Below are 25,241 nucleotides of genomic sequence, written 5' to 3'. Positions count from 1 at the left end.
TTATTTAAACTTTTATTCATGATAGCCTTATTTAAAATAAATTTAATTCAAAAAACAACTTGTCTTAGAATACAGTATGAGATGTTTAAAGTAAAAGTGACCAACAGTGTAAGTACAGAAATTATTATAATACCTAAACCTTGGTATCATATATATTTAGTGTACTAGGCGTACACAACAATAACATACCCCCTACCTTGAGTACTATAAAGAAGCGTTTTTCATCTTATCAAGTACAAGGCTCATACAACCGTATAACAGAATTTAACAATCTGTTCACAAGCCAAGAGACAAAGCTAAACAATAAATTAATGCTTTAGAAATGTCTATGAACCAGTAAAATTTTCTTCTTGCATTTTCTAGGCCGAAGGCTATTAAGAAATACTTAAAGGCTTCCTACAGTACAGCAGCAGTGAAGTTAACTAAGGAGTTTGGGAAGAAATCAAATGGTTCTGTGTTAACCACACAGTGCTTTGCCAGCAGGACCGCATCAGTGTGAGCATCCTTCAGACAGGGTAGACTGGATCTGATCAGAACACTGAGAAGAGTGCTTTCGGGAAACAATTTCTTCTCTGGCCCCTGGTTGTGGACACTGAAGGGAAGCACCCTGTGATGAGGTGCTTTGGAAAACATTAATCACAGAAATGTCCACTCTGCAATGCTACCTGGCAGTATGGTGATGTGAAATATAAAAAGGAAAACTAGGTAATGTTAACTCTACAACCTGAAGCAAACACACAAAATGGTGCATTCCTGACTTCATGTACCATTCTTATAATGCTCATAATGCATGTTTTTGAACTGTCTACTGTTTGGCAGTCACTGTGCAAAGCACTGTGGGTACACTGATGAATAAAAGAAAATGGGGCTCTCTGCAAAGAAACGTCTGGCTAGGGTGTCCCTGTTATAGCCTTATAAACTTAAATATGGCTTTTAGAACCAAAGAGAAAATTGTTTCCAAAAAGGTAACTTTCTGATTGAGGGTTACACTTCTGAGGGTCATATATTCCTGAGGACTATATATATTTAGAAACACACACTTTCTAATGGACCGTTTTAGCTGGTGTAATACATATCTCGTGAACAGCTTACTTTCTGTAAAGTACATTCTTACATGCAAATTTTTTACAACAGTGAAACAAACATTATGGCTATCCTTACATACCTAGTCTTAGTCTATGGAACAATTTCCAATTTTTTCATCTGGACATCAAAGACAATTGAAATCAGTATCCTACATCGGAAACAGATGTCCATCAGTGCATCAATGCATCTGGGGAAAAGTGGCTGTCACTGAAGGTGAGCTGCAGTCATTAATCTTCATCATCCCTCTGAAAAGGTACTATCTGTATTTCTTTGGCAATCCTTTCTGCTAGTGCTCTAGTACTTGCAGCAATTATTCTTCGTGACATCAAATCAAATGGCCCTCCTAAAATCAAATCAAATATGGAAAATGGTTATATACCGCACAAAAATAATCCATATACTAGAATCAATCCTAACGTTTTTGGGAGGGAGAGGTCATGGTAGGGGAACAGAGAAAGAGAGAAAAAGAGCGAGAGAGACAGTCTTCCATTCATTGGTTCATTCCCCAATTGTCAGCAACACTTGGGCTGGGCCATGCTGAAGCCAGGAGCCAAGAACTCAAGTCAGATCTCCCTCTTGGGTGGCAGGGACCCTAGTAATGAGCTTTTACCACCTCACAGGTATGCATTAGCAGAAAGCTGGTTCAAAAATGGGAGTATCTGGGTCTCAAACCATGCACTCCAACATAGAACGTGGGTATCCCAAGTGGTGACTTAACTGTTGCACCCAACCCTCATCCTAACATTTTAATATTTTCAGTTCTCCTTAAAAAAAAAATCGACTCTGTCACATGGTTACAATGTTTAAGCCCTGGCTCTACATACTGATTTTCTAAGCTTCTTTTCTTAAACAATTTTATTTATTTGAGAAGCAGAGAGAAATAGAGACCAAGGTAGTCAGAGATCTCCCATTTGCTGGTTCACTTCCCAAATGCTCACGACAGCCAGGCAGAAGCTAGAAGCCAGGACCTCAATTCAGGTCTCCCACGTGGGTGGCAGGAAGCTAATTACTTGAGCTATCACTGCTGCCTCCCAGAGTGCACGTTAGCAAGAAGATGGGGCTGGAGCGAGAAATCAAATCCAGGCACTCCAGTGTAATTTGCAGGCACTATTAACTACCAGGTGCACTGTGGCATAGCAGGTAAAGTCACTGCCTACTGTGCTGTCATCCCATATGGGTGCCGGTTTGAGTCTCAGCTGCTCCACTTCTGATCCAGCTCTCTGCTATGGCCTGGGAAAGCAGTGGAAGATGGTCCAAGTCCTTGGGTCTCTACACCCACATGGGAGACCTGGAAAAAGTTCCTGGCTCCTGGCTTCGGATCGATGCAGCTCCTGCCACTGCGGCCATCTGGGAAATTAACCAGCGGCTGGAACACCTCTCTCTCTCTTTTTCATCCTCTCTCTCTCTTCCTCTCTCTCTCTCTCTGCCTCAGTCTCTCTGTAATTCTGCCTTTCAAATAAAATAAATAAATCTTAAAAAAATTGCTATGTCAAATGTCCACCCCAAAGCATATTTTTAAAACATCTATTTGAAAGGCAGAGTGACAAAAGAGAGAGGGAGAGAAAGAGAGATCTTCCATCTGTTGGTTCATTCCCCAAACAGCAACAACAACTGGGGCTGGCCAAGTTGAAGCCAGGAGCCTGGAACTCTTATCAGGGTCTCTCACGTGGGTGGTGGGGTATTTGGGCCATCATCTGCTACTTTCCCAGGAACATCAGCAGGGAGCTGGCCTGGAAGCAGAGCAGCCAGGACTTGAACCAGTGCTCTGACATTGGACTCTGATACGGATGCCAGCATCCCAAGTGGCAGCTTAAACCACTGTGCCACAATGTCAGCCTCTAAGTACCTTTCTTGAGCAAAGACTAATTGTTGGGGTGGGGGTGGGAGGCCACAGATCTAAGCTCACATCAGTTTAAGAAACACTTTTTTTTCCTATTTCTTCTTTTGTGCCTATTTATTACCTCTTTACTGTTTGAGAATTAATGGACACGAAATTCAACTCTGTATTTTCATATCACTCCCCTTCCCACTCTATTTCTTTGTTGTCTTTCTTCCAGATCATTGGTGAATTCTTTGACACCAGGTCCACCTTCATTTCAAAAATTCACCATCAACTCAAAGTCTTTAACGTCCCTAGGCCCAAGACAGAAAGAGCTGGTGGAGATGGTACACTGACAATCATCACGGTGGTCGTTCAAGGAGCTCCCGATCCGAGCCTGACTCAGTGCCTGTCTAGACCTCTACAGTGTCTCAGCATTCCTGATGCTCACATTCCAAGAGGCTTAGCCAGTTACTAGCAGCTGCACATTACCATTAACTCTAATCCTTCTTTCACCCAATGCTTACTTTGACTTTGCAGGAAACTGCACAGTCTGTTTTTGCCTTAAAAGCTGAAGTGTAACATCTGATGTGGGTGATCCTGTGCCTGGCTGGGAGACCGCCTGCCTAGCCCATGCAGGAGGCTGAGAGGGCATGGGACACCATGCCTTCCGGGAAGGACCCTATGACCCAACTGCAGGCAGGAGGCAGGAGCCCCAGGCACATTTCCCCCACCCCTGCTTCCTGTTGAAGGGCCCTGTAACTGCCAATCAGGTAACCAGCCCCAGGGTGTGGCCCAGGCCCACAAGGGCCACCTGGAAGGCTATGTAGACTACATGATCTTCAAGCTGATTGGAGAAGCATAGCGGTGTCAATATCGGCTTTATCCTATAGACTTAGTGATGCCCTGAATTAGCTATGCCCCCCCCCCATCTGCCCTTTAAAAGCTTGAGATTGATTGTTAGTCAACGGAGATGTTCACCAAAACTTGTCTCCAGTGCTTCTTGTCGAAGAACGCCATTGCCCCACCATCCCAACAGGGTGTGGGCCTCGAAGGACGAGTCCGCAATATATCAAACATTAAAAAAAACACATGGGGGCTGGCGCTGTGGCATAGTAGGCTAAGCCTCTGCCTGCAGTGCTGTCATGCCATATGGGTGCCAGTTTGTGTCTCAGCTGCTCCTCTTCCAATCTAGCTCTCTGCTTCTGGGCTGGAAAAGCAGCAGAAGATGGCCCAAGTCCTTGGGCCCCTGCACCCACGTGGGAGTCTGGGAGGAGCCTCCTGGCTCCTGGGTTTGGATTCGCTCAGCTCCGGCCATTACAGCCATTTGGGGAGTGAACCAGCAGATGGAAGATATCTCTCTCTGTCTCTCCCTCTCTCTGTCTGTAACTCTGCCTCTCAAATAAATAAATAAAATCTTATTTTAAAAAATGGAGGGGCTATGGAGCTGGCGCTGTGGGGCAGCGGGTTAACACTCTGGCCTGAAGCACTGGCATCCCATATGGGCATTGATTCAAGACCTGGCTGCTCCACTTCCAATTCAGCTCTCTGCTATGGCCTGGGAAAGCAGTAGAATATGGTCCAAGTCCTTGGGCCCCTGCACCCGCATGGGAGACTTGGAAGAGGTTCCTGGCTCCTGGCTTTGGATCGGCACAGCTCCAGCTGTTGTGGCCAATTGGGGAGTGAACCATCGAATGGAAGACCTCTCTTGCTCTCTCTTTGCCTCTCCTCTCTCTGTGTAACTCTATCAAATAAATAAATAAATCTTTAAAAAACAAAAAAATGGAGGGGCCAGAACTGTGGCACAGTAGATTAATCCTCCGCCTGCGGTGCCAGCATCCTATATGGGTAGCAGTTCTAGTCTTGGCTGCTTCTCTTCTGATCCAGCTCTCTGCTATGGTCTGGAAAAGCAATAGGAGATGGCCCAAGTGCTTGGGCCCCTACACCCATGTGGGAGACCCAGAGGAGGCTCCCAGCTCCCAGATCCCAGCTTCAGATCAGCTCAGCCCTGGCCATTGCAGCCATTTGGGAAGTGGATGAAAGATATTTCTCACTGTCTGTACCTCTACCTCTCAAATAAATAAATAAAATCTTTTAAAAACAAAAGGAAAAGCTCAACAGATGTGGAAACAAAAAATGATGCTTTACTGCTCTGTGATTTTACCTGTTACATCCATTAGCACGCCACCAGCTTCGGTAACAATGATGCCAGCTCCTGCCATATCCCAGCAGTGAATTCCCATTTCATAATATGCATCTGCTCCTCCAGTTGCCACGAGGCACATATTAACAGCTGCCGTGCCAACGCCTCGGATCCTAACAAATAGAATTCCAAAACAAGATTTAAAAAATAATCCTTTCAAACAAGGCATTCCTTCTCTACTTCAGTTTATGTGAAGTGTTGACTGAGATAACTTCAATCAATCTAAAGAATAAGTATAAAAAGGGGTAAGGGGAGTATCTAATCTTAAAATAAAAAATGTGCAAAATCTAATTATCCTGATGCATTATACAAATCACAAAATGAATCCTCACAAAGAATGATTTAAAAAGATAAACACTGAAATAATCATTTTTTGGGAGAAAAAAACTGAGGAAAATGCTAAAATTTCAGCAAAATGGCATGGATGTATATTTGTATTTGTTTAAACCCAAGCACTAGAGCCCATATTGTTTTATACGCACACACACACACACACAACGCAGTCACTAGAAGGTGTAACATATCATGCTACTGGTCACTGCCAACTCGGTGTGTACCATACATGTGCCTGAAACGACACCAGCACGCCTGGGCTCTGTATCAATTCAGGCCTGCCATGGCAGATCACTTTAGGTTTGTCTTCTCACAGCACCTCTCTCTTAGAAATAGACCAAGTTAAGATAAATATGGATACTACTTGACAGCTACCACTATAATAAGTGACTCAGGAAGTAATCATCAATAAACGCTAAAATTAGTGGGTGAAAGTTTGACATTCGCGCAGCATCAAAGTATCACTCTATAACAAATATAATTAAAATGGAAAAACAGCATCTTTGCAATAGTCTACCATTACCAACCATTACCACTATGACAACGCATAGTGGGTTTATCTGCCACCTGTAACACGGGCAACCCATATGGATGCCAGTTCAAGTTCCAGCTGTTCCACTTCCGATCCAGCTCCCTGCTAATGCACCTGGAAAAGCAGTGGAAGGTGGCCCAAGTGCATGGGCCCCTGCACCCATGTGGGAGACCTGAAAGAAGTTCCTGGCTTTGGCCCAACCCTGGCCTTTGGGGAGTAAACCAATGGTTTAATCTCTCCCTCTCTCTCTCTCTCTCTAATTCTTTCAAATAAATAAATAAAATCTTTAAAGCAAAACAAGTAACATCACACAATAGGGAAAAAGGGTACCATGTGCTTCCTGGATGAAACACGGAGGACAGAACCTGTGAAAAATGCATAATCTAAGCATAATCAAGAGGAAATAAACACGAATCAGGAGACACACTACAAAATAATTGGCCTGTACTTCTCAAGACAAAGGAAGCTAAGCAACTGAGGAGAAATGACAATGAAATGTAACGTATAATCCTGGAATGGAACTTGGATTATAATTTTTTCAAAATTTGAAAAGTTTGTGCATTAGAATACTTAACAATGTTGATTCCTGGTTTTAAAAATAATGTTTGGAATATTCTGTTAATTAAAGAAAAATTATACTTGGAGCCGGCACTGTGGGTTAAGCTGGTACCTACAATGATGACGTCCCATATGGGCGCTGGTTCAAGTCCCAGCTACTCTACAATCAATCTAGCTCCCTGCTAATGTGCCTGGGATAGCAGTGGAGGATGGCTCAAGTGCTTAGGCTCCTGCACCCACGTGGGAGACCCAGATGGAGTTCTAGACTCCTGGCTTAAGCCCAGCCCAGCCTTGGCCATTATGGCCACTTGGGGATTGAACCAGTGGATGGAAGATCTCTCTCTCTCCCCCCTCTGTCTGTAACTCTGCCTTTCAAATAAATAAATCTTTTTTTTAAAAAAAAAAAAAAGACATATATATTGGAGTATGTTTAACAGAAAGGGGTCACATGTCTACAAATCACTTTTTATTTATTTATTTTTTGAAGATTTATTTATTTGAAAGACAGAGTTACAGAGAGAGGTAGACACAGAGAGAGGTCTTCCATCTGCCGGTTACTCCTCAGATGGCATAAATGGCTGGAGCTGCACCGATCCAAAGCCTGGAGCCAGGAGCTTCTTCCGGGTCTCGCACGTGGGTGCAGGGGCCCAAGAACTTGGGTCATCTTCTACTGCTTTCCCAGGCTATAGCAGAGAGCTGAATTGGAAGTGGAGCAGCCAGAACTAGAACTGGCACCCATATGGGATGCTGGCACTTCAGGCCAGGGCATTAACCCGCTGCGCCACAGTGCTGGCCCCTGTAAATCACTTCCAAATGGGTTTTACTCATTAGCAGGAAGCTGGATTAGAACTGCAGCAGCCAGGACACAAAGCTGCATCTGCCTGGAATGCTGGTGCCGCAGGCAGAGGCTTAACCTACTATGCCAGAGTGTCGGCCCCTCTCTCCCAAAGCAAATTTTAGAAAGGGGGAGGAGAGTGGGCATTATGGCACAGGGGGTTAAGTCACAGCTTGAGATGCCCACATGGTATATCAGAGTGCCTGGTTTAAGTCCCCACTATACGATGCTTCTGATCCAGCTTCCTGCTAATGCACCTGGAAGGCAGCAGATAATGGCCCAAGTACTTGTCTTCCTGCCACTCATGTGGGAGGTCCCAGTGGAGTTCTGGCTTCTGGCTTTAGTCTGGCCCAGCCATGGGCTTTGCAGGCATTTCAGGAGTGAGCTAGCAAATGGAAGATCTTGAAATCTCTCTCTCTCTCCAAAAAAGGTTAAGGGAAAGGAGTTGGCTCAGTGGTTAAACAGTGCTTGGGACACCAGCATCCTATATTGAAGTGCCTGATTCCAGTACCAGCTCCTCTGCTTGCAATCCAGGTTCCTGCTCATGTGCACGGTGGGAGGCAGCAGATGATGTCTCAAGTACTTGGGTCTCTGCCCATGTGACAACTGGATGGAGTTTCAGGTGCCTGGCTTTGGCCTGTCCCAGCCCCTGCTGATGAGGGCGACTGTGGACTGAACCTGTCTTTCTAGAATCCTGGTCTGGAAGGACAACAGTGATAGATACCAGCAGTGCTTCTGCCTCCTTTTTAAAAAAGATTCTATTTTGTTTATTTATTTGAAAGGGAGAGCTGCTCGGGGCGGGGGAGGGCAGACAGAGAGGGAAGGAGGCAGAGGAAGAAAGAAGGAAACCTTCCATCTGTTGGTTTACTCCAACATGGCCACATCAGATTTGGGCCAGGTCAAAGTCTCCTACATGGGTGGTAGGGCCCCAGGCTCTCAAGCCATCAGCTGGAAGCTGGCTGGGAAGCAGAGTAGCTGGGACTTGAACTGGCGCTCTGATATGGGATTTCTGTGTCACAAGCAGCAGCCTAACACACGGCAGCACAACGCTGGCCCCATGTCCACGGCTAATGAATACTGGGCTCTCTGCAAGTGGCCTCACAGTCAGCAAGAACATATTCTCTTACAGATCCACCTTACCAAAGGATTATCACACAGATTGCTTAGCAGGTAATTAAGACTGTGGTCTAGATTCTGCACCACATGTTGTGAATCCTACTGTAGTCTGATCCTCTTATCATGCTAGCATGGGATAGAGAGAAAAGGTCTATCTTTGGTGTCATGGAGATTTGGGATTCTTCCCCTGTTAAGTTGTTAGAAACCATGACCTTGAAGAAGTTACTTCTTTGGTTTTTAGCTTTCTTGTCATCAAAATGGTACTACCAACTTACCTTAGACCACTTTTGTAATGACTACAAGTTATTTATGTAGTACCTAGTAGATTTACTAGCATATAAAAAGTACTTAATTTTTTAAAAAAGTTATGATTATGATGAAATTATTCAAAAAGCCATGATGCCAACACACTTGGTATTACAAGGTGAAGTTCATCTAACTGAATCCCAAAATTAAACATAGACAATGGACCTACAATAGCTTACTTTGTCTCCTAAATGCTATTTCTTACTTAAGAACTATTAGATGTTTCTTCTTATTGAAGGCATTTATTTTGATCATGACTCTTTAGTTTCATTTTATTTTTTATAAGTAATTCTGAAGTCACACTAAAAAACTAAAGAATCGGCTGAATGCAAAATATCATAGAAATCAAACTAACACTACTCCTTGGTAACATTTTCCTGGTTAAATTTTTGAAAAAAAAAATCCTAATAAAAAAAAAAAAAAACTCGTTTTATGTAAGCCAATGGCAAAATAAAAGGTTAACATTGTAAACCCCTTGCCACTCTTTTACGGCTAACATAATCATTTTATTGCCCGTGGTTAAAGTCCTTGCTTTAAGACGCTCACTGCAGCAGCAGGCTTTTTAAGTTATACTGCTCTTTCATCATGGACATCATCCAGAAACATTCTCCTTCTACACAACACAGACTCGACGCTTTCACCTAACTCAGTGGTACAACAGACCACACGTTTACCCCATAATTACAGCTGGGACAACGGTCAGACTAGACTTTGAATGCCGCAACTCCTGGAAGAGAATTCTAATACTGGAGAAAGAAAAATTATGTGGAAGCCAAGGTTCTAGTCATATCCCTGCGCAGCTGTGTGATCTCAGTTTTCTGAACTTCAGTCAACTTATCTGCAGTTAGGTCAGATTAATAACTGATTCTGATCAGTTCTTAAGAGTCTTATAAGTCAGAGATTCGCAGAAGGCAGAAGGTTAAAAGAATTGGTGGTAAAATAAAACCATAAAAAATGTATTAATATCCCACAGCTGTATAAAAATGCAGTGATTAAAAAGGCTAAAAATAGAAGGGTGTACAAAGATTTATATGGCAATTAGTAACAGTAAGAAAGAAGGATTACAATTCTGATGGAAAAATTGACTTCAAGATCCCAAACAGGAAACAAGAAAAAGAATATTTTATTGTGTTAAAATTATACAATGAAGGTGTAACGATTATGAAAAAGTACCTAATAACATAACTTCAACCTACATAAAATAGAAGCTGCACAAACTGAAAGAAATACAAAGAAACATACTCATTAAAGCAGACTTTGACAGATCATTCTCAACATGAGACAGAGCAAATATACAAAATTAAATTAAATTAAAACTATGAAAAGGTAAGATCTTTTAGTTATGTATTGAACATTATACCCTGAAAGCAGAGAATATATTTTTTCAGTGCATATGAAATTTTCACACATTTGATCACAGTCTTGGGCAAAAAGAAATCACCCAGTAGGTCCCATAAAGTAAAAGTTTTACAATGCAATGAACTGCAGATTAAAAATCAAACAAATAAAAAACCAAAAAGGCCTCTCCATGTGGAAATTTTTAAATGTAACTTTTGGGTGTATTTTATATAATAAAAACAAGTTATAGAATTTATGAAAAATAATTGTAATTACATCAGTACATGTCAGAATCTGGGATACACCAAAGGCAGTGATCAGATGAAAATGCACAGCCTGGGTGGGCATTTGGCACAGTAGTTAAGTCACTATTTAGGATGCCTGAAACTCATATCAGAGTACCTGGGTTCAAGTCCCTGCTACTCTGCTTCTGATAGAGCTTTCTGCTAACGGGCACTCTGGGAGGCAGCTGGTGGTGGTTCAAGGACTTGGGTCCCTGCCACCAATGTGGGAAATCCAGATTGACATCCCAGCTCCTGGCTTCATCCTGGCCTAGCTCTAGCTGTTGTTGGCATTTGGGAAGTGAACCAGTGGACAGAAGACCTCTGCCTTTGTCTCTGTCTCTCTGCCTTTTAAATAAAAATAAAAATAAATAAGCTCTAAAAAGAGAATTCATAGCCTAAATAGTTTTATCAATAGAAACCAAAGAATTAAAATAGATTTCCCACTTCAAAAGGAAGGAAAAAAAGAAACAACAAAGTAAACCAAAAGAAACTGTAAGAATGAAAATAATAAAGCAAAGAAGAAAAAAAAAAACAAAAGAAATTAAATGATTAGCCTGGTTCTTGAAAAAATAAAATATTACTAAGTAATGTAACAACAAGAACAAAAAGAACAAAGGAAAAAGCAGATACACAAAATAAGAAGTGACAAGAGGGAATGATAAAGCCAGAAATTATTTCTGAGTCTACCTAGCATATCTAGGCTATGGAAATGCTCTACACTAAAGGATGCTAAAGAAACATGGCAAAACCCCAAGATGGCGGAACACGGAGGGAGCTTACTACTCCAAACTAGGAGGAGATAGTTTTAAAAAAGTTGAAAGAGTGCAAACTCAGGGAAGAGTTAGGGAGAAAACTGCAGTGGAAACTCCATGGAAGGAAGAACACTGTTGCTCTACGTGGAGGGTGTGGATGCACAGCATAAGCACGGCCACAACACAGGACCCCAGCAGCCGAGAGCCTCAGCACTAGTTTTAGAGAGTGAGGTGAGACCAGACTGCAGTAGCCCAAGCCACTGGAAATATAGCTGTGGAGAGAGCCTGGCATGAGTCCGGCCTGGAGTCCTGTAGGGGACAGGGTAATTGCCAACCTCGAGGAAAAAATGGGGCATATTTCTCTCTCTTTCCCCTCAAAAATGGTTCCCTGCAACTAGCTGAGGGCAGGCAACATTTTGGACATATGTAACAGCTGTGCCAGCTTGTGTGGCCATGCCTAACCAACCAGCCAAGAGAAGACAAAAGACTCTGGCCAGGAGGATTGCCAGGGGGCTGGGCACCCAGGACTGTGAGGTGCCCCCAGGCTCCCAACACATTACAAGCTCTGGGGCTCAAACTGCCTAGGCAGAGCACCCACAGGCAGCTGGCTCTGGGAGCATCTCTGCCTCTCTATGGACAGGACGGATTATGGCAAGGTAGGGTAGAACCTTGGTGTCCTGTGACTGTGAGAGCCTTGAGTGCAGGGACTGTGGAAACACTATGGCTGCATGGGAGGGCGCAGGGTATGGTTGGGTCTCTGGGCAGTCACTGTGGGCAGGACCACAACCTCAGGGCTCCCTGATTGCCTGGGGTGCGTCATTTCGGTGGGATCCTTTCTCACAATGAGGACTGCATGGATCCTTTGTGTGGTTCTTTTGGCAGCAAAGATAAGTATTGTACCCACTGGGACTAGCACCAGGGCACTGCTCAACTTGGAAGAGCGGAGGTGAGGGTGAGACTATGCTAACAGAGCTGATGAAAATCTTCCCTCTGATAAAAAAAAAAAAAAAAGATATCTACCACACCCAACTTGGGTGTCACCCTGAATACTCCCTGCACCCTCAAGCACTGAACACAGCTCCCTGGCCACACCAAGCACAAGCCTCTGGGTATTCACTGAAAGAGCAGACAGGCCACTAAGCCAAAGAGTCACAGTCCAAAGATAAAAGCCACCAAAAGAAAAAAAAAAAAAAAGTATCTCCACAAATGCCTAAAAATAAATGCAGAAATCCAAAAAACAAGAATAAGACAATGTGACACCTTCAAAGGAACACAACAACACTTCAAATACAGAATGTGAAGATGAAGATTGAAGAAATGCCAGAAACAGAATTCAAAAGATTAATCATAGGACTACTCAGAAGCAAATCTGTGAATCAAAGAGATCCATATATGACATGAGTGAACATTTTTACCATGGAATTGAGATTTTAAAGAGAAATAAAAATGAAATATTATAAATTAACAATTTGATAGATTAAATAAAAAATGCGATGGAAAGCAGAAGAAAGAATATCTAAGTTAGAAGAAAAATCTCTGAAAATTTTATGGTCAATCCAAAAACAAGAAGAAGAAATTAGAAAAATTAAAAACAATGTTGAGGATTTATGGGATACTATCAATGACTCAACATACAGGTCTTAGGAGTTCCTGAAGGTGCGGAAAAGGAGAATGGATTAGAAGGACAATTTAGTGAAATGATTACAGAAAACTTCCCTTATTTGGAGAAAGAAAGGGATTTCCAAGTACAGGAAGCACACAGAACTCCTAATAGACATGACCACAAAAGATCTTCACCACAACACACTGTAGCCAAACTCTCCACAGTAAAACACAAAGAAAAGACTCTAAAATCTGCACCAGAGAAATGCCAGATTACTTTCAGAGGCTCTCCAATTAGACTCACAACTGATTTATCATTAGAAACCCTACATGTGAGGAGAGAATGGTGAGACATATTCTAAATCTTAAGAGAAAAAAACTGTCAGCCTAGAATACTGTAGTCTGCAAAGCTCTCAGTTATGAACAAAGGTGAAATAAAGACCTAAAAAACAGAAATTGAAAGAATTTGTCACCACCCATGTAGCCTTGCAAAAGATGCTTAAGGATGTGCTTCACACAGAAACATAGAAATATAGCCATCACTATGAAAGAAGGTAAAGGCAGAAAATCTCCCAGTAAAAGTACAAAGGAAATCGGAAGTAAATAGGAATATTTATGGAAAAATGGCAGGGCCAAGTCGTTGCTTGTCAATAGCCACCTTGAATGTAAATGGCCTCAACTCTCCAGTTAAATGATATAGACTGGTTGAATGGATTAAAAAATAAGACTCATTTATTTGCTGCCTACAAGAAACACATCTCACCCACAAAGATGCATGCAGACTGAAAATGAAAGGATAGAAAAGGATATTCCACACCAACAGAAACCAAAAAGAGATGGTGTAGCCATCATAATATCAGACAAAATAGACTTTAACATCAAAACTGTTAAAAGAGACAAAGAAGGGCACTCTGTAATGATCAACTCAACAGGACAATGTGACTATAATAAACATATATGCAACCCAATTACTGGGCATCTGGCTATTTAAAAGAAATGTTAATGGATCTAATGGGAGATATAGACTCCAATACAATAGTACTGGGGGACTTCAATACTCCACTTTCAGCAATGGACAGATCAACCAGACAGAAAATCAGCAAGGAAACAACAGGGTTAATTGACATTATACACCAAATAAACCTAACAGATATCTACAGAACCTTTCACTCCACAGTGGCAGAATACACATTCTTCTCACCAGGGCATGGAACTTTCTCTAGGATAGACCACATGCTAGGCTGTAAAGCAAGTCTCAGCAAATTCAAAAAATTCAAAATCATACCATGTATCTTCTGGGACCACAATGGAATGAAGCTGCGAATCAACAACTCAGCAATCCCTAAAACATATGCAAACACATGGACACTGAACAACATACCCCTGAATGAATAGTGGGTCACAGAAGAAATCAAAAGAGAAATAAAGGGCCAGCACCGTGGCTCAACAGGCTAATCCTCCACCTAGCAGCGCCGGCACACCGGGTTCTAGTCCCAGTCGGGGCTCCAGATTCTGTCCCGGTTGCCCCTCTTCCAGGCCAGCTCTCTGCTATGGCCTGGGAGTGCAGTGGAGGATGGCCCAAGTGCTTGGGTCCTGCACCCCATGGGAGACCAGGAGAAGCACCTGGCTCCTGCCTTCGGATCAGCGCAGTGCGCCGGCTGCAGCACGCCGGCCGCGGCGGCCATTGGAGAGTGAACCAACGGCAAAGGAAGACCTTTCTTTCTGTCTCTTTCTTTCACTGTCCACTCTGCCTGTCAAAAAAAAAAAAAAATTTAAAAAAAAAAGAGAAATAAAAAATATCTGGAAACAAATGAAGATGACAATACAACATATCAAAACTTATGGGATACAGCAAAAGCATTATTAAGAGGGAAGTTTATAGCAATTGCTGCCTACATCAAGAAATTGGAAAGACACCAAATAAATGAGCTATCAATGCATCTAAAGGATCCAGAAAAACAACAACAAACCGAATCTAAAATTAGATAGGAGAAAAAAAAATAATTAAAATTAGAGAAGAAATAAACAAAATTGGAACCAAAAAATAATATATAATATCAGTGAAACAAAGAGCTGGTTTCTTGAAAAAATAAGCAAAAAAAGAAATAGAAGAAGACACACAAAAAAAATGGAAAAATCTTCCATCTTCATGGATTGGAAGAATCAGTATCATCAAAATTTCCATACTACCAAAAGCAATTTACAGATTAAATCAAATACCATGGACATTCTTCTCAGATCTAGTACAACTGATGCTGAAATCCATATGGAAACACAAGAGACTTTGAATAGCTAAAACAATCTTATACAACAACAAAAAAGCCACAGGCATCATAATACCTGATTTCAAAAAATACTACAGGTCAGTTATAATAAAAAATCCTGGTACTGGCAAAAAACAGATGGGTAGGCCAATGGAACAGAATAGAAACTGTAGATATCACTCTATACATATACAACCAGCTTACCTTTGACAAAGGAACTAAAATCAAATCCTGGAGCAAGGACACTCTCTTCAACAAATGGTGCTGGGAAAACTGGATCTCCATGTTCAGAAGTTTAAAACAAGACCCCCAGTTTACACCTTACACAAAAATCCACTTAAAATGGATCAAAGACCTAAATCTATGACCCAATACCATCAAATTATTAGCAAACATTGGGGGAGTCCTGCAAGACATTGGCATAGGCAAAGAGTTTGTGGAAAAGACCCCAGAAGCAGAGGCAATCAAAGCCAAATTGACAAATGGGAGAAAATACTTGTAAGCTATGCAACTGATAGAGGATTAATAACCAGATTCTACAAAAAGCTCAAGAAGCTCAACATCAACAAAACAAACAATCCAGTTAAGAAATGTACAAATGACTTGAACAGGCATTTTTCAAAAGAGGAAATTCAAATGGTCAACAGACACATGAAAAAAATGCTCATGATCACTAGCCATCAGGGAAATACAAATCAAAACCACAATGAAGTTTCATCACACCCCAGTTAGAATGGCTTTCATACAGAAATCAACAAACAAGAAATACTGGCAATGATCTGGGGAAAAAGATACCCTAATCCACTGTTGGTGGGAATGTAAACTGGTACAGCCACCAAGGAAGACAGTGTGGAGATACTTCAGAAATATGAATATAGACCTACCATATGACCCAGGCATCCCACTCCTTGGAATTTACCCAAAGGAAACGAAATCAGTATATGAAAGAGTTATCTGTACCCCCATGTTTATTGCAGCTCAATTCACAATAGTTAAGATATGGAATCAACCTAGATACCCAATTGATGACTGGATAAAGAAATCATGGGCTATGTACACCATGGAATAATTACACAGCAGCAAAAAAAAAAAAAAAAAATGAAATCCTGTCATTTGCAACAAAATGGATGCAACTAGAAACCATTATATTTAGTGAAATAAGCCAGTCCCAAAAAGGCAAGTACCATATGTTTTCCATGATTTGTGGTAAGTAATAGAGTACCTAACAGGAAATCTATAGAAGTGAAATTGACACTTTGAGATGTGATGATTCTGAACAACCCTTGTCTCAAGTGTTGATGAACAGTTTTGTGGGTTTTTTTGATACTATTTGCTGAACTTTTTACTTAGTGTAGGGTTAATCTTATGTGTATAAAATTGAAAATAGATCTTTGTAAAAAATGATAATGGGAATAGCAAAGGGAGAAGGAAGCATGGTGGGAGTGTAGGCAGGAGGGATGGTACAGTAGGAAGAATCACTATGTTCTTAAATTTGTATATACGAAATACATGAAGTTTATAAACCCTAAATAAAAGGTTTCTAGGTAAAAATAAATAAATAAATAAGAAACAAAAAAATAGAAACATGGCAACTTAATGTAATGCCAAACATAGACTGAATCTTGCATTAAAGACAGGAAAGTGCTAGAAAGCACATGATTGTGTTCATTAACAAAACTGACTATGGATGGCAGATTAGATAAAAGTATATTTATGAAGTCAATAATCATATCATGGTTACAGAAGAGAATATTCTTATTCTTATGAAGTAAATAAAGTACTTAGGTGTGTACAAGTCATAATAAACATAACTTACTCTAAAAATGTTCAGGAGAAAAATTGTGTATCTACGCAGAACACACATGCATCCATACAGAATGGTAAAGTGGTCAAACAAATGAGGTAAAATGTTAACAAAAGGTCATTCTGGATAAGCAATACCACTGTTCTTTGTACTATTTTATTTCTACAATTTTACCGGGAATTTAAAATTATTTTCAAAAGAAGTGTTTAAAATTACATTACAAAATTATAATTATGGTGCTGATCCCATGCCTGTTAACAAATATTTTCTATCTAAAGCAAACCCCATTCCTTTACAATGTTAAATTATCTGGGATTTTAAGATGGGAAATGAAAAGAGCTTACCCATGAACAGGAATACAAAGAAGTTTCTCCATATTAGAAAGAATAATTTTTACAGTCTCTGGTGTTCTAGAAGAGCCCAACTCAGTCACCAAGAGTGATTTGGTAATATCTGAAGATAAAATGTTTAAAATAATCACTCGATTTTAATAATCACAATTCTTTTTTTTTTAAATTTTTTTTTTATTTGACAGGTAGAGTTATAGACAGTGAGAGAGAGACAGAGAGAAAGGTCTTCCTTCTGTTGGTTCACTCCCCTAATGGCCACTACGGCCGGCGCTGTGCCGATCCAAAGCCAGGAGCCGGGTGCTTCCTCCTGGTCTCCCATGTGGGTGCAGGGACCCAAGCACTTGGGCCATCCTCCGCTGCCCTCCCGGGCCACAGCAGAGAGCTGGACTGGAAGAGGAGCAACCAGGACTAGTACCCGGTGCCCCAACTGGGACTAGAACCCGGGGTGCCGGCACTGCAGGTGGAGGATTAGCCAAGTGAGCCACGGCGCCGGCCAATAATCATAATTCTTTAAAAAAAAAAAATCACTTTAGGTGTCGGCACTGTGGCATAGTGGGTAAAACCACCTCCCGTGACAACAGCATTGCATATGGATGCCGGTTTGTGTACTGGCTGCTCCACTTCTAATCCAGCTCCCTGTTAATGCACCTGAGAAAGCAGCAGCAGATGGTCCAAGTGCTTGGGGCCCTAGACCCACGTGAGAGACCTGGAAGAAGCTCCTGACTCCAGGGTTCAGGTCGATTCAGCTCCAGCTGTTTTGGCCATCTCTTTCTCTCTCTCTGTTATTCTACCTTCCAAATACATAAATAAAAATCTAAAAAAAAAAAAAAAGAAAAGAAAAAAATCACTTCGGGGCCAGACTTTATTTTGAAAATGTATTGATTTGTTTAAAACTCAGGGTCACAGAAAGAAACAGAGACACAGAGAGAGAGATTTTCCGTCGCTGGTTCACTAACCAGATGGCAGCAACAGCCAGCACTAGGCCAGTCCAAAGCCAGAAGCCAGTAGTTTCTCCCAGGTTTGCCATGAGGGTAGCAGAGGTCCAAGCACTTGGGCCATCTTCCGCTTCTACTGCTTTTCCCAGGTCATTAGCAAGGAGCTGGATTGGAAGTGGAGCAGCCAGGATAGACACTGGCAAGCATATGGGATGCTGGCACTGAAAGTGGTGGCTTTACCCCCTATGTTACAGCACTGGCCCCATTAGAATTATAATAAAGATTGACACTTGTAACTCAGAATAAAATAGGAAATTTGTATTCTTCTGATTTTATCAAATGTTTCTAAGCCTTTAAATATTAACTGATAATTTTATTATCCTTGTCAGCATTTTTGTAAGTATTAAAAAATCTAGTTTCTTAGATAATTACCCAAAAAGTGAAGAATGAAATCAATTTTCCTGGTTCGTGGGAAACAAGCAAAATATTTTAAATATAAACCAAAAAGAAGTTAGAAATTAAATTCAATAAGGAATTTATATACAGATTTGCAATAAAGCCATGGTTAAAATTAAATGGTAACTCTGTCATCTGACCTCTAGTCACTAAGTTGATTCATTATCCAATGTCTTTCAATCCCATCTGAAACACTGTGACTTAAGCTCACAATACTCTTAACAGCCCCCACACTTCAGCTCTTCCCACCAGCGGAGATGGTTGTGTTTGTTCCTAGCATGTTCCTAACTGTTGTACTACTTCTGATAGTCACTTAATCAAGTTACACATTATGTAAAGTTTAATGTAATTATAAAAATGCAGTTACTTCTATGAAAGCTACAACATTCCTTCAGTTCTACCATGTACCTTTATTCATCTGTTAACATCTTGCAAATCAAGATGCACTGTTCAATCTTTGGAGTCTGAAGAGTTAAATAAATGAAAATGAACTAACAATCTGCTCTCAAATTACATGTTTGATTGAGGTAGAATATTATAAAAGTCTAGAAGAATTCTGAAGTTCAACTGTTTTCACGTATTTTGTATTCCTGTTACACATAAAGAATCCTCTGAAAGTACAAACTAGAAAATACTGGATGTAGTTTAAGGAAGAAAGGACTCAAAATTTCAATCCGATGTCATATAACAAAAAGACTTCAAATGCCACTCATCTAGCTCACTAAAAAAAGGTACTTGTCTAATTTTTAATGATTCCCAGTTTTAAATTTTTTTTTCAGATTTATTGTCTAATTATTGGTCCAAAGGCATCAGATCAGAGTAACACTAAGAGGAAAACAAAACCCACAATCTATGAAGCAGTTAACAGCTGGAGAACTCATAGGTTAACATTAAAAACATGAAAATAAAGCACACAGTATCAACTGCACAAAAACTGGAGGATACACTTACCTTCTTGTTGTGAAACCTGAAGTTTTTGGCCATTACAAAAGGCCCCTTTTCCTTTTCTGCCAGTATACATCTTATCCTCTATACAACTGTATACAACTCCAAATTCCATCTGCAGAAGGAAAACAAGTTTCCCTTAATGAATCTGTTTTCTTCATAAACTCAATACATTCAGAAAGCAACATGAAATCAGATGTACTGACTAGTAAAACTGTATTGAAATGGCTAGATTTACAGTGTTAATTTCTAGCATGGACAAAGAGGTCATCTGACCTGAAATCTTTCTCTCCTTCAATTCATGCCTAAACTTTAGTAGGAACACCCCATAACTACCTTCGGCCTCAGATGAAGAAGGCTGTTTCTATTCTCTAAGGTGAAATTGCCTTCTGTGTTGTGATTCCTATCCTAATTTCTCTTCTAGTACCTTTTCATCAAGTTTCTGTCTCCCTTGCTACTATAGTTTGAGTATTTGTGCCCTCCAAAGGTGCTGCTGAAATTTAATTGTAAGTACAATGGTATGGGAAGTAATGAGGCCATGAGGGCTCCACCCTCATGAGAAGATTTAATGCCTTAATAAAGGTCTGATCTTGGAAGAAGAAAAAGACCTCACCTCACATGGAACCCCATGGAACTGCCAGGACCTTGGCCTAAATTTTCCAGCTTCCAGAACTGTGTGCCAATAAAATTTCATTACAAATTATCTAGTCTGTTTATGTTCTAACAGCACAAATGCATTAAGATGCTTACAAAACCTAGTTTTCCCTTCACTGCCAGAGTAGTCTACACTTTGCATTTTCTAATCTCCCCTTAATATATTACAACAATTTGTCTTCTGTCCTGATCAACCATCCTCTGAAACTGCCACCCATGGATCACTAGAACTCTTACTGTCCAACTGCCTTACCTGAAGAACTGGAGACTGCTGGCTATAATCCATACTTCTTTAGTACTTAATTTAGAACCTCCATATTTCTAGCAGTACTGCCTTAGTCCTCTTACCTGGCTCAATCAATGTCACCCACTCAGTGCCATTTTGAACCTTCTTCTCTTAGCCCTTAAAAGTTGCAGACCTCAGGGCCGGTGCTGTGGTGCAGCAGGTTAATGCCCTGGCCTGAAGTGCCAGCATCCCATACGGGCGCCGGTTCAAGACCCGGCTGCTCCACTTCCTGTCCAGCTCTCTGCTATGGCCTGGGAAAGCAGTAGAAGATGGCCCAAATCCTTGGGCCCCTACACCCGCGTGGGAGACCTTGAAGAAGCTCCTGGCTCCTGGCTTCAGATCGGCACAGCTCCGGCCACTGCAGCCAATTGGGGAATGAACCATTGGATGGAAGACCTCTCTCTCTGCCTCTCCTCTCTCTGTGTAACTCTTTCAAGTAAAAATAAATAAATCTTTAAAAAAAAAAGTTGCAGACCTCAAATGTTTTTCCCCCCTTCCACTGTTTCCATTCCCCTTTTAGCTCTTCATATTGAGATTGGTACTTCCTTGTTACACAAATTCAACTACCATCTACAATTTTGCTTGCCATTAACTCCATTACCAGAGGTAAGAATCCTTGCTTCAGAACCAAATCTTGCAGAAACCTCATGCAGAGTTCAAAATTACTCAGTGCTTGATCATATCTCAAACTCAGGTGCTCCAATGTGGGAAGTGGGTGTCTTAATCACTAGGCTAAACACCTACTCCCTATGAAGCATTTTAGATCAAACATCAATCCCTCTTATTTGACTCTATCATGTTTCTTTTTCTTAATAACATTATCTTTTAATTATGTTTTCCATGAACTGTTAAATATTTATTTATTCATTTATTTATTCTTACTTAATTGAAAGGTACAGAGACAAAGGCAGAGACCTTCCCTCTGCTAGTTCACTCCCAAATGCTCACAAAATACAGAGATAGGCCAGGCGGAAGCCAGGAGCTAGAAACTCAGTCCAGTTCTGCCATGGGGGTGACAGGGCCCAGGTACTTGCGGCCTCCCTGAGTGCCCGTTAGCAGGGAGCTGGAATCAAAGTAGAGCCTAACCTTGAACCCAATGTCCCAAGCAGCATGTTAACCATCTTAAATGCTGCACCCAACACCCACCCCTACACTGGTGTTTAAATGCTGTATTTCAGTTCTTTGTGTCAATTTTTTCCTTACAATTCCTGCTTCTGAGAAAACATATTTTCTTCAGTCATGAAACTTTTACCAGTCCTGTAGCTTATATTTCAAGTAATGCAGCTATATAAATTGAATAGAGACAAATCTGAATTTGTTACAGGGATATATTTACTCTTTCACAGAAAATAAGAGAAATGTATTTTATCAACCATGTATTTAAAACAACATACCTTTTTATTTACAACAAAGCCAATCGAAACAGCTACAAAAGGAAATCTTAAAAAAAGAAAAAATATACAAATTTACTAAGATAGAACTGTTCAATAAAATTCATCTACTCAAATGTAGGTGCTTACAAAATTTTTCCCTTAAATAGCACAATCCCTCCTCCTCTACCAAAATAAGTCAGGCACAAAACAGAGTATATAGTATAGAACATTTTGTGTAAATGGGAGAGTAGAGGGAAGCAGCACATATATGAGGTCTTCAAGAAGTTCATGGAAAATGCATATTATCTTTGAGTTCCATTTTTTCCATGAACTTTCTGAAGTACCCTCCTATACAAACAAACACATTAAAAAAGATGCTTCTACAGGCATAAAACATAACTGAAAAAAATACCTAAGAAACTGACAACAGTGATCCCCTCCAGAGATGAGTCCTGGGAAGCTAGGGGACAGAAGTGGGAGGACTCCACACTGCAGTCCATTTTATATCTTCTGAATATCACCATGAATACAGTAACCACATTATATATATTATATAATTTTCTTTCAAAAAAATGAAACTAAATCTCAACATTTTTAAATTGATTGTGGTTAAAAAGAAGGCCCCTTTCTTCAGTACTTTTTCCCATAGCCTGGTCCCATAATAAACTGGTCCCAGATACTAAACTATGCAAAATGAAGGGTTATTTGTCTCTGCTACAATGTGAAATCTGGAACTTCCTATTTGAAAAGGTTAAATATTGAATACTGCATTTTTAGCAAAAGATATTATCATACTGTGTTACAATCTTATTTTGAGGAACTTTGTACATTTAAAATAGCCAACAGTCAGTACATATATACATACTGTAGACCTTGACTTCATAGACTTGAATAATTCTGTTTGTAGTACAAATATGTCCAGCTACAAGGCAACCTCAAATATAACATCTACATGTAATCTTACCAAACTGGGCTACTCATTTTAACTCTCACAGGCCACTCATCAGGGAGAGAACACAGAGTCAGTATTTTATAACTCAGTGTCAGGCTCTATACTAAGAACTTACACATATTACACAATTCTCCAAGGTGTATATGTTCCTGAATAGAGGAGTCTAAAGGACAATTCAGTGACTATGCAAACTGATAATATTAAAAATGTAAAACCATACCTATGTACAAAGTTGGTTGTTCCATCAATCGGGTCAATGATCCACGTGGGGTTGTTGGTTAATGTACTTTTTTCCCCAGCTGCCACAGATTCCTCACCAATGAAACTAAAAACAAAAATGACAAACCTCCTGCTTTCAACAATTTTTAAACTAGCACATCTCCTTAACTATACAAAGTTCAACATAAAACATGACATATTCCTTTTCTACTATTTTTCTTCCTATACAGAATAATAAAAATGGGGAACCTTTATGTCCCCCAAAGTCAAGTCATGTGAAAAGTTACAGAAGTCCCAATTCTAAAATGTAATACCAGTATAAGCAAGGGCACACGCATGAGCACACGTGCACACCTGGAATGGCATTTGTTGCACATGAGAAATTAAGGGAATGTGGTGGTTTTAAAACTATGTCCACAAATTCTCTCACATTCCTCTCTTGGAGATGTACAGCCTAATATCCCTCACCATGACTGTAAGCCAGACTTAGCAACTCATTTCTAACCAATAGAGTGAAGCAGAAATGACAGTGTGAAAGTTGGACCCTAGTACACCATACAACCCCGCGGTTTCCATCGTGTTCACTGTTTCTCCCTCTGACACCTCAGGAGAACTCAGCTGCTAGGCAGTGAGATGCTCTATGAAGAGGCCCACATGCAAAGAACTGAGGGAAGCTGCCAGTACACAACCTCCAAGGAACTCAAGTCTGCCAACAATCAAGTGGGGGAGGGGAAGCTTCAGCCCCAGTTGAGCCTTGAGATGACCGTAGCCCTGGCCAACAATTTGACTATAACTTCAAGAGGCGTCTTAGTAAGAATCAGACAGCTAAGCAACCCTAGGAAACTGGGGAGTAATAAATGTTTATTGTTTATACCTCCAAGTTTTTAGGGTAATCCACTTTGCAGTAATAGACAACTAGTGTCGGTCAATTGGAAAGCAAATCACCCACAAAAATTACTATGTGTACATGCCTCCCTAAAACATGCTATATAATAAATCTAAGGTAAATTCCATAAATGGAGTCCAAGCTCACTGGTTTTCTTCTTTCCCTTCCTATTTTCTTTTTTATTTATGCTCCTTTATTCAACATTGAATTGTCCTAATAATCATTACTATTACCTTCCTTTATCTTTTCTTCTTTTAGCTATAAGCCTTTTTTTTGAGAATTTTGTCACAACTTTAAACCACTTCTTTTCCTTTCAGTGGCTCAAAAGGCCAGGAGTGACCAACAGCATGACTAGGAAGTACAGAAATATCCTGCCATGTCTTTAAAATGGTTACTTCTGTGTATATATAAAAAAAAAAAGCCCAATTTTAGGATTTTGTCTGAAACTCTCTAAAGCTCCTGTCACTCTACCATTTAAAGAAGTCTGCAACATGGGGAATAAAACTGAACTTCCACATCATGACTATTTCAAACATGTGCCACATTAGTTTCCCAATATCCCAAACATTCCTCTTATTAAAAAGAAATCCAATATTGCCTCCTCCCTATTCCCTGGCAGCTTAGCATGGGGAAAAAACCCCTAAACTCAGCAACCTCGTGTTCCTGCACAAGATTTGTAATCACAAATTCTAGTAAGGCTAAAAGGTCAGAGTCTGGATTGAGGCCACCGACAACACCCTATAGGCTATGTCTCTCTTGCCCCTGGTTCTTGCCTGAACTTCCTGATACAACCTATGTTTCTCATCTTATCATCTGAAATTGAAATAAGAAATACCTGTGAGATGGATACTTTTCCTTTATGGAAGCAATAAGCATTTTCTCAACTTTTTGGTCAGTAGCAGTTACCAAATCAGCTGGAGAACTTTTAGTCATAACATTCATTTCATTTTTGAGAGCTTCACGAACCACCTAAAAAGATTTTTTCTTTTGTTAAACAAGCAGAAAAGGCCTAAATAATTTTAAATCAAACAAAAAGATGAAGCACAGAAATGGTTTAAAACAGTCAACTGTGTCTTATTGATATTCTAAAAAATTTTCTTAACAAAAATGTGTACAAAGTAAGCCTTTATTGGTTGTAGTCTTCATAGTACAATATTCTATAATCTTACATTCTATTTTTACATTCATATCTGTCACCACAAAAAGTTTAATGATTTAAAAATGGAGTTATCATTCTCCTTAAAATGTTTAATCAAATGAAAAAAAAATAGATTAACCAAAATACACGTTTTATTGAACAGGCAACCACATACTCTCCACACCCGTCATATTACGACTGACAAAATTTTAGTT

At 40.3% G+C, this 25,241-nt stretch overlaps 1 protein-coding gene across 3 annotated transcripts in view; it reads right to left on the bottom strand.

The window, feature by feature from the left end:
* IMPA1 (inositol monophosphatase 1) overlaps positions 1–25,241 on the bottom strand; it is a 27,840-nt gene continuing 2,599 nt past the window's right edge. For 2 of the 3 annotated variants that reach the window (XM_062188311.1, XM_062188309.1), the window contains exons 3-9: positions 24,724–24,857; positions 23,004–23,108; positions 21,853–21,898; positions 19,525–19,633; positions 17,177–17,285; positions 5,070–5,221; positions 1–1,429 (exon numbers count right to left, since the gene is read on the bottom strand). In XM_062188311.1, coding sequence (XP_062044295.1) covers positions 1,314–1,429; positions 5,070–5,221; positions 17,177–17,285; positions 19,525–19,633; positions 21,853–21,898; positions 23,004–23,108; positions 24,724–24,857 — 771 coding nt within the window. In that variant the 3' untranslated portion in view covers positions 1–1,313. The remainder of the gene's footprint in view (positions 1,430–5,069; positions 5,222–17,176; positions 17,286–19,524; positions 19,634–21,852; positions 21,899–23,003; positions 23,109–24,723; positions 24,858–25,241) is intronic. The other variant, XM_062188310.1, reaches the window with a different exon arrangement.

This window comes from Lepus europaeus, chromosome 4 (assembly GCF_033115175.1).
Source record: "Lepus europaeus isolate LE1 chromosome 4, mLepTim1.pri, whole genome shotgun sequence".
Classification (NCBI taxonomy): Eukaryota; Metazoa; Chordata; class Mammalia; order Lagomorpha; family Leporidae; genus Lepus; species Lepus europaeus.
Note: the sequence above shows the minus strand (reverse complement) of the source record. Positions and strands in the feature narration are given on the sequence as shown.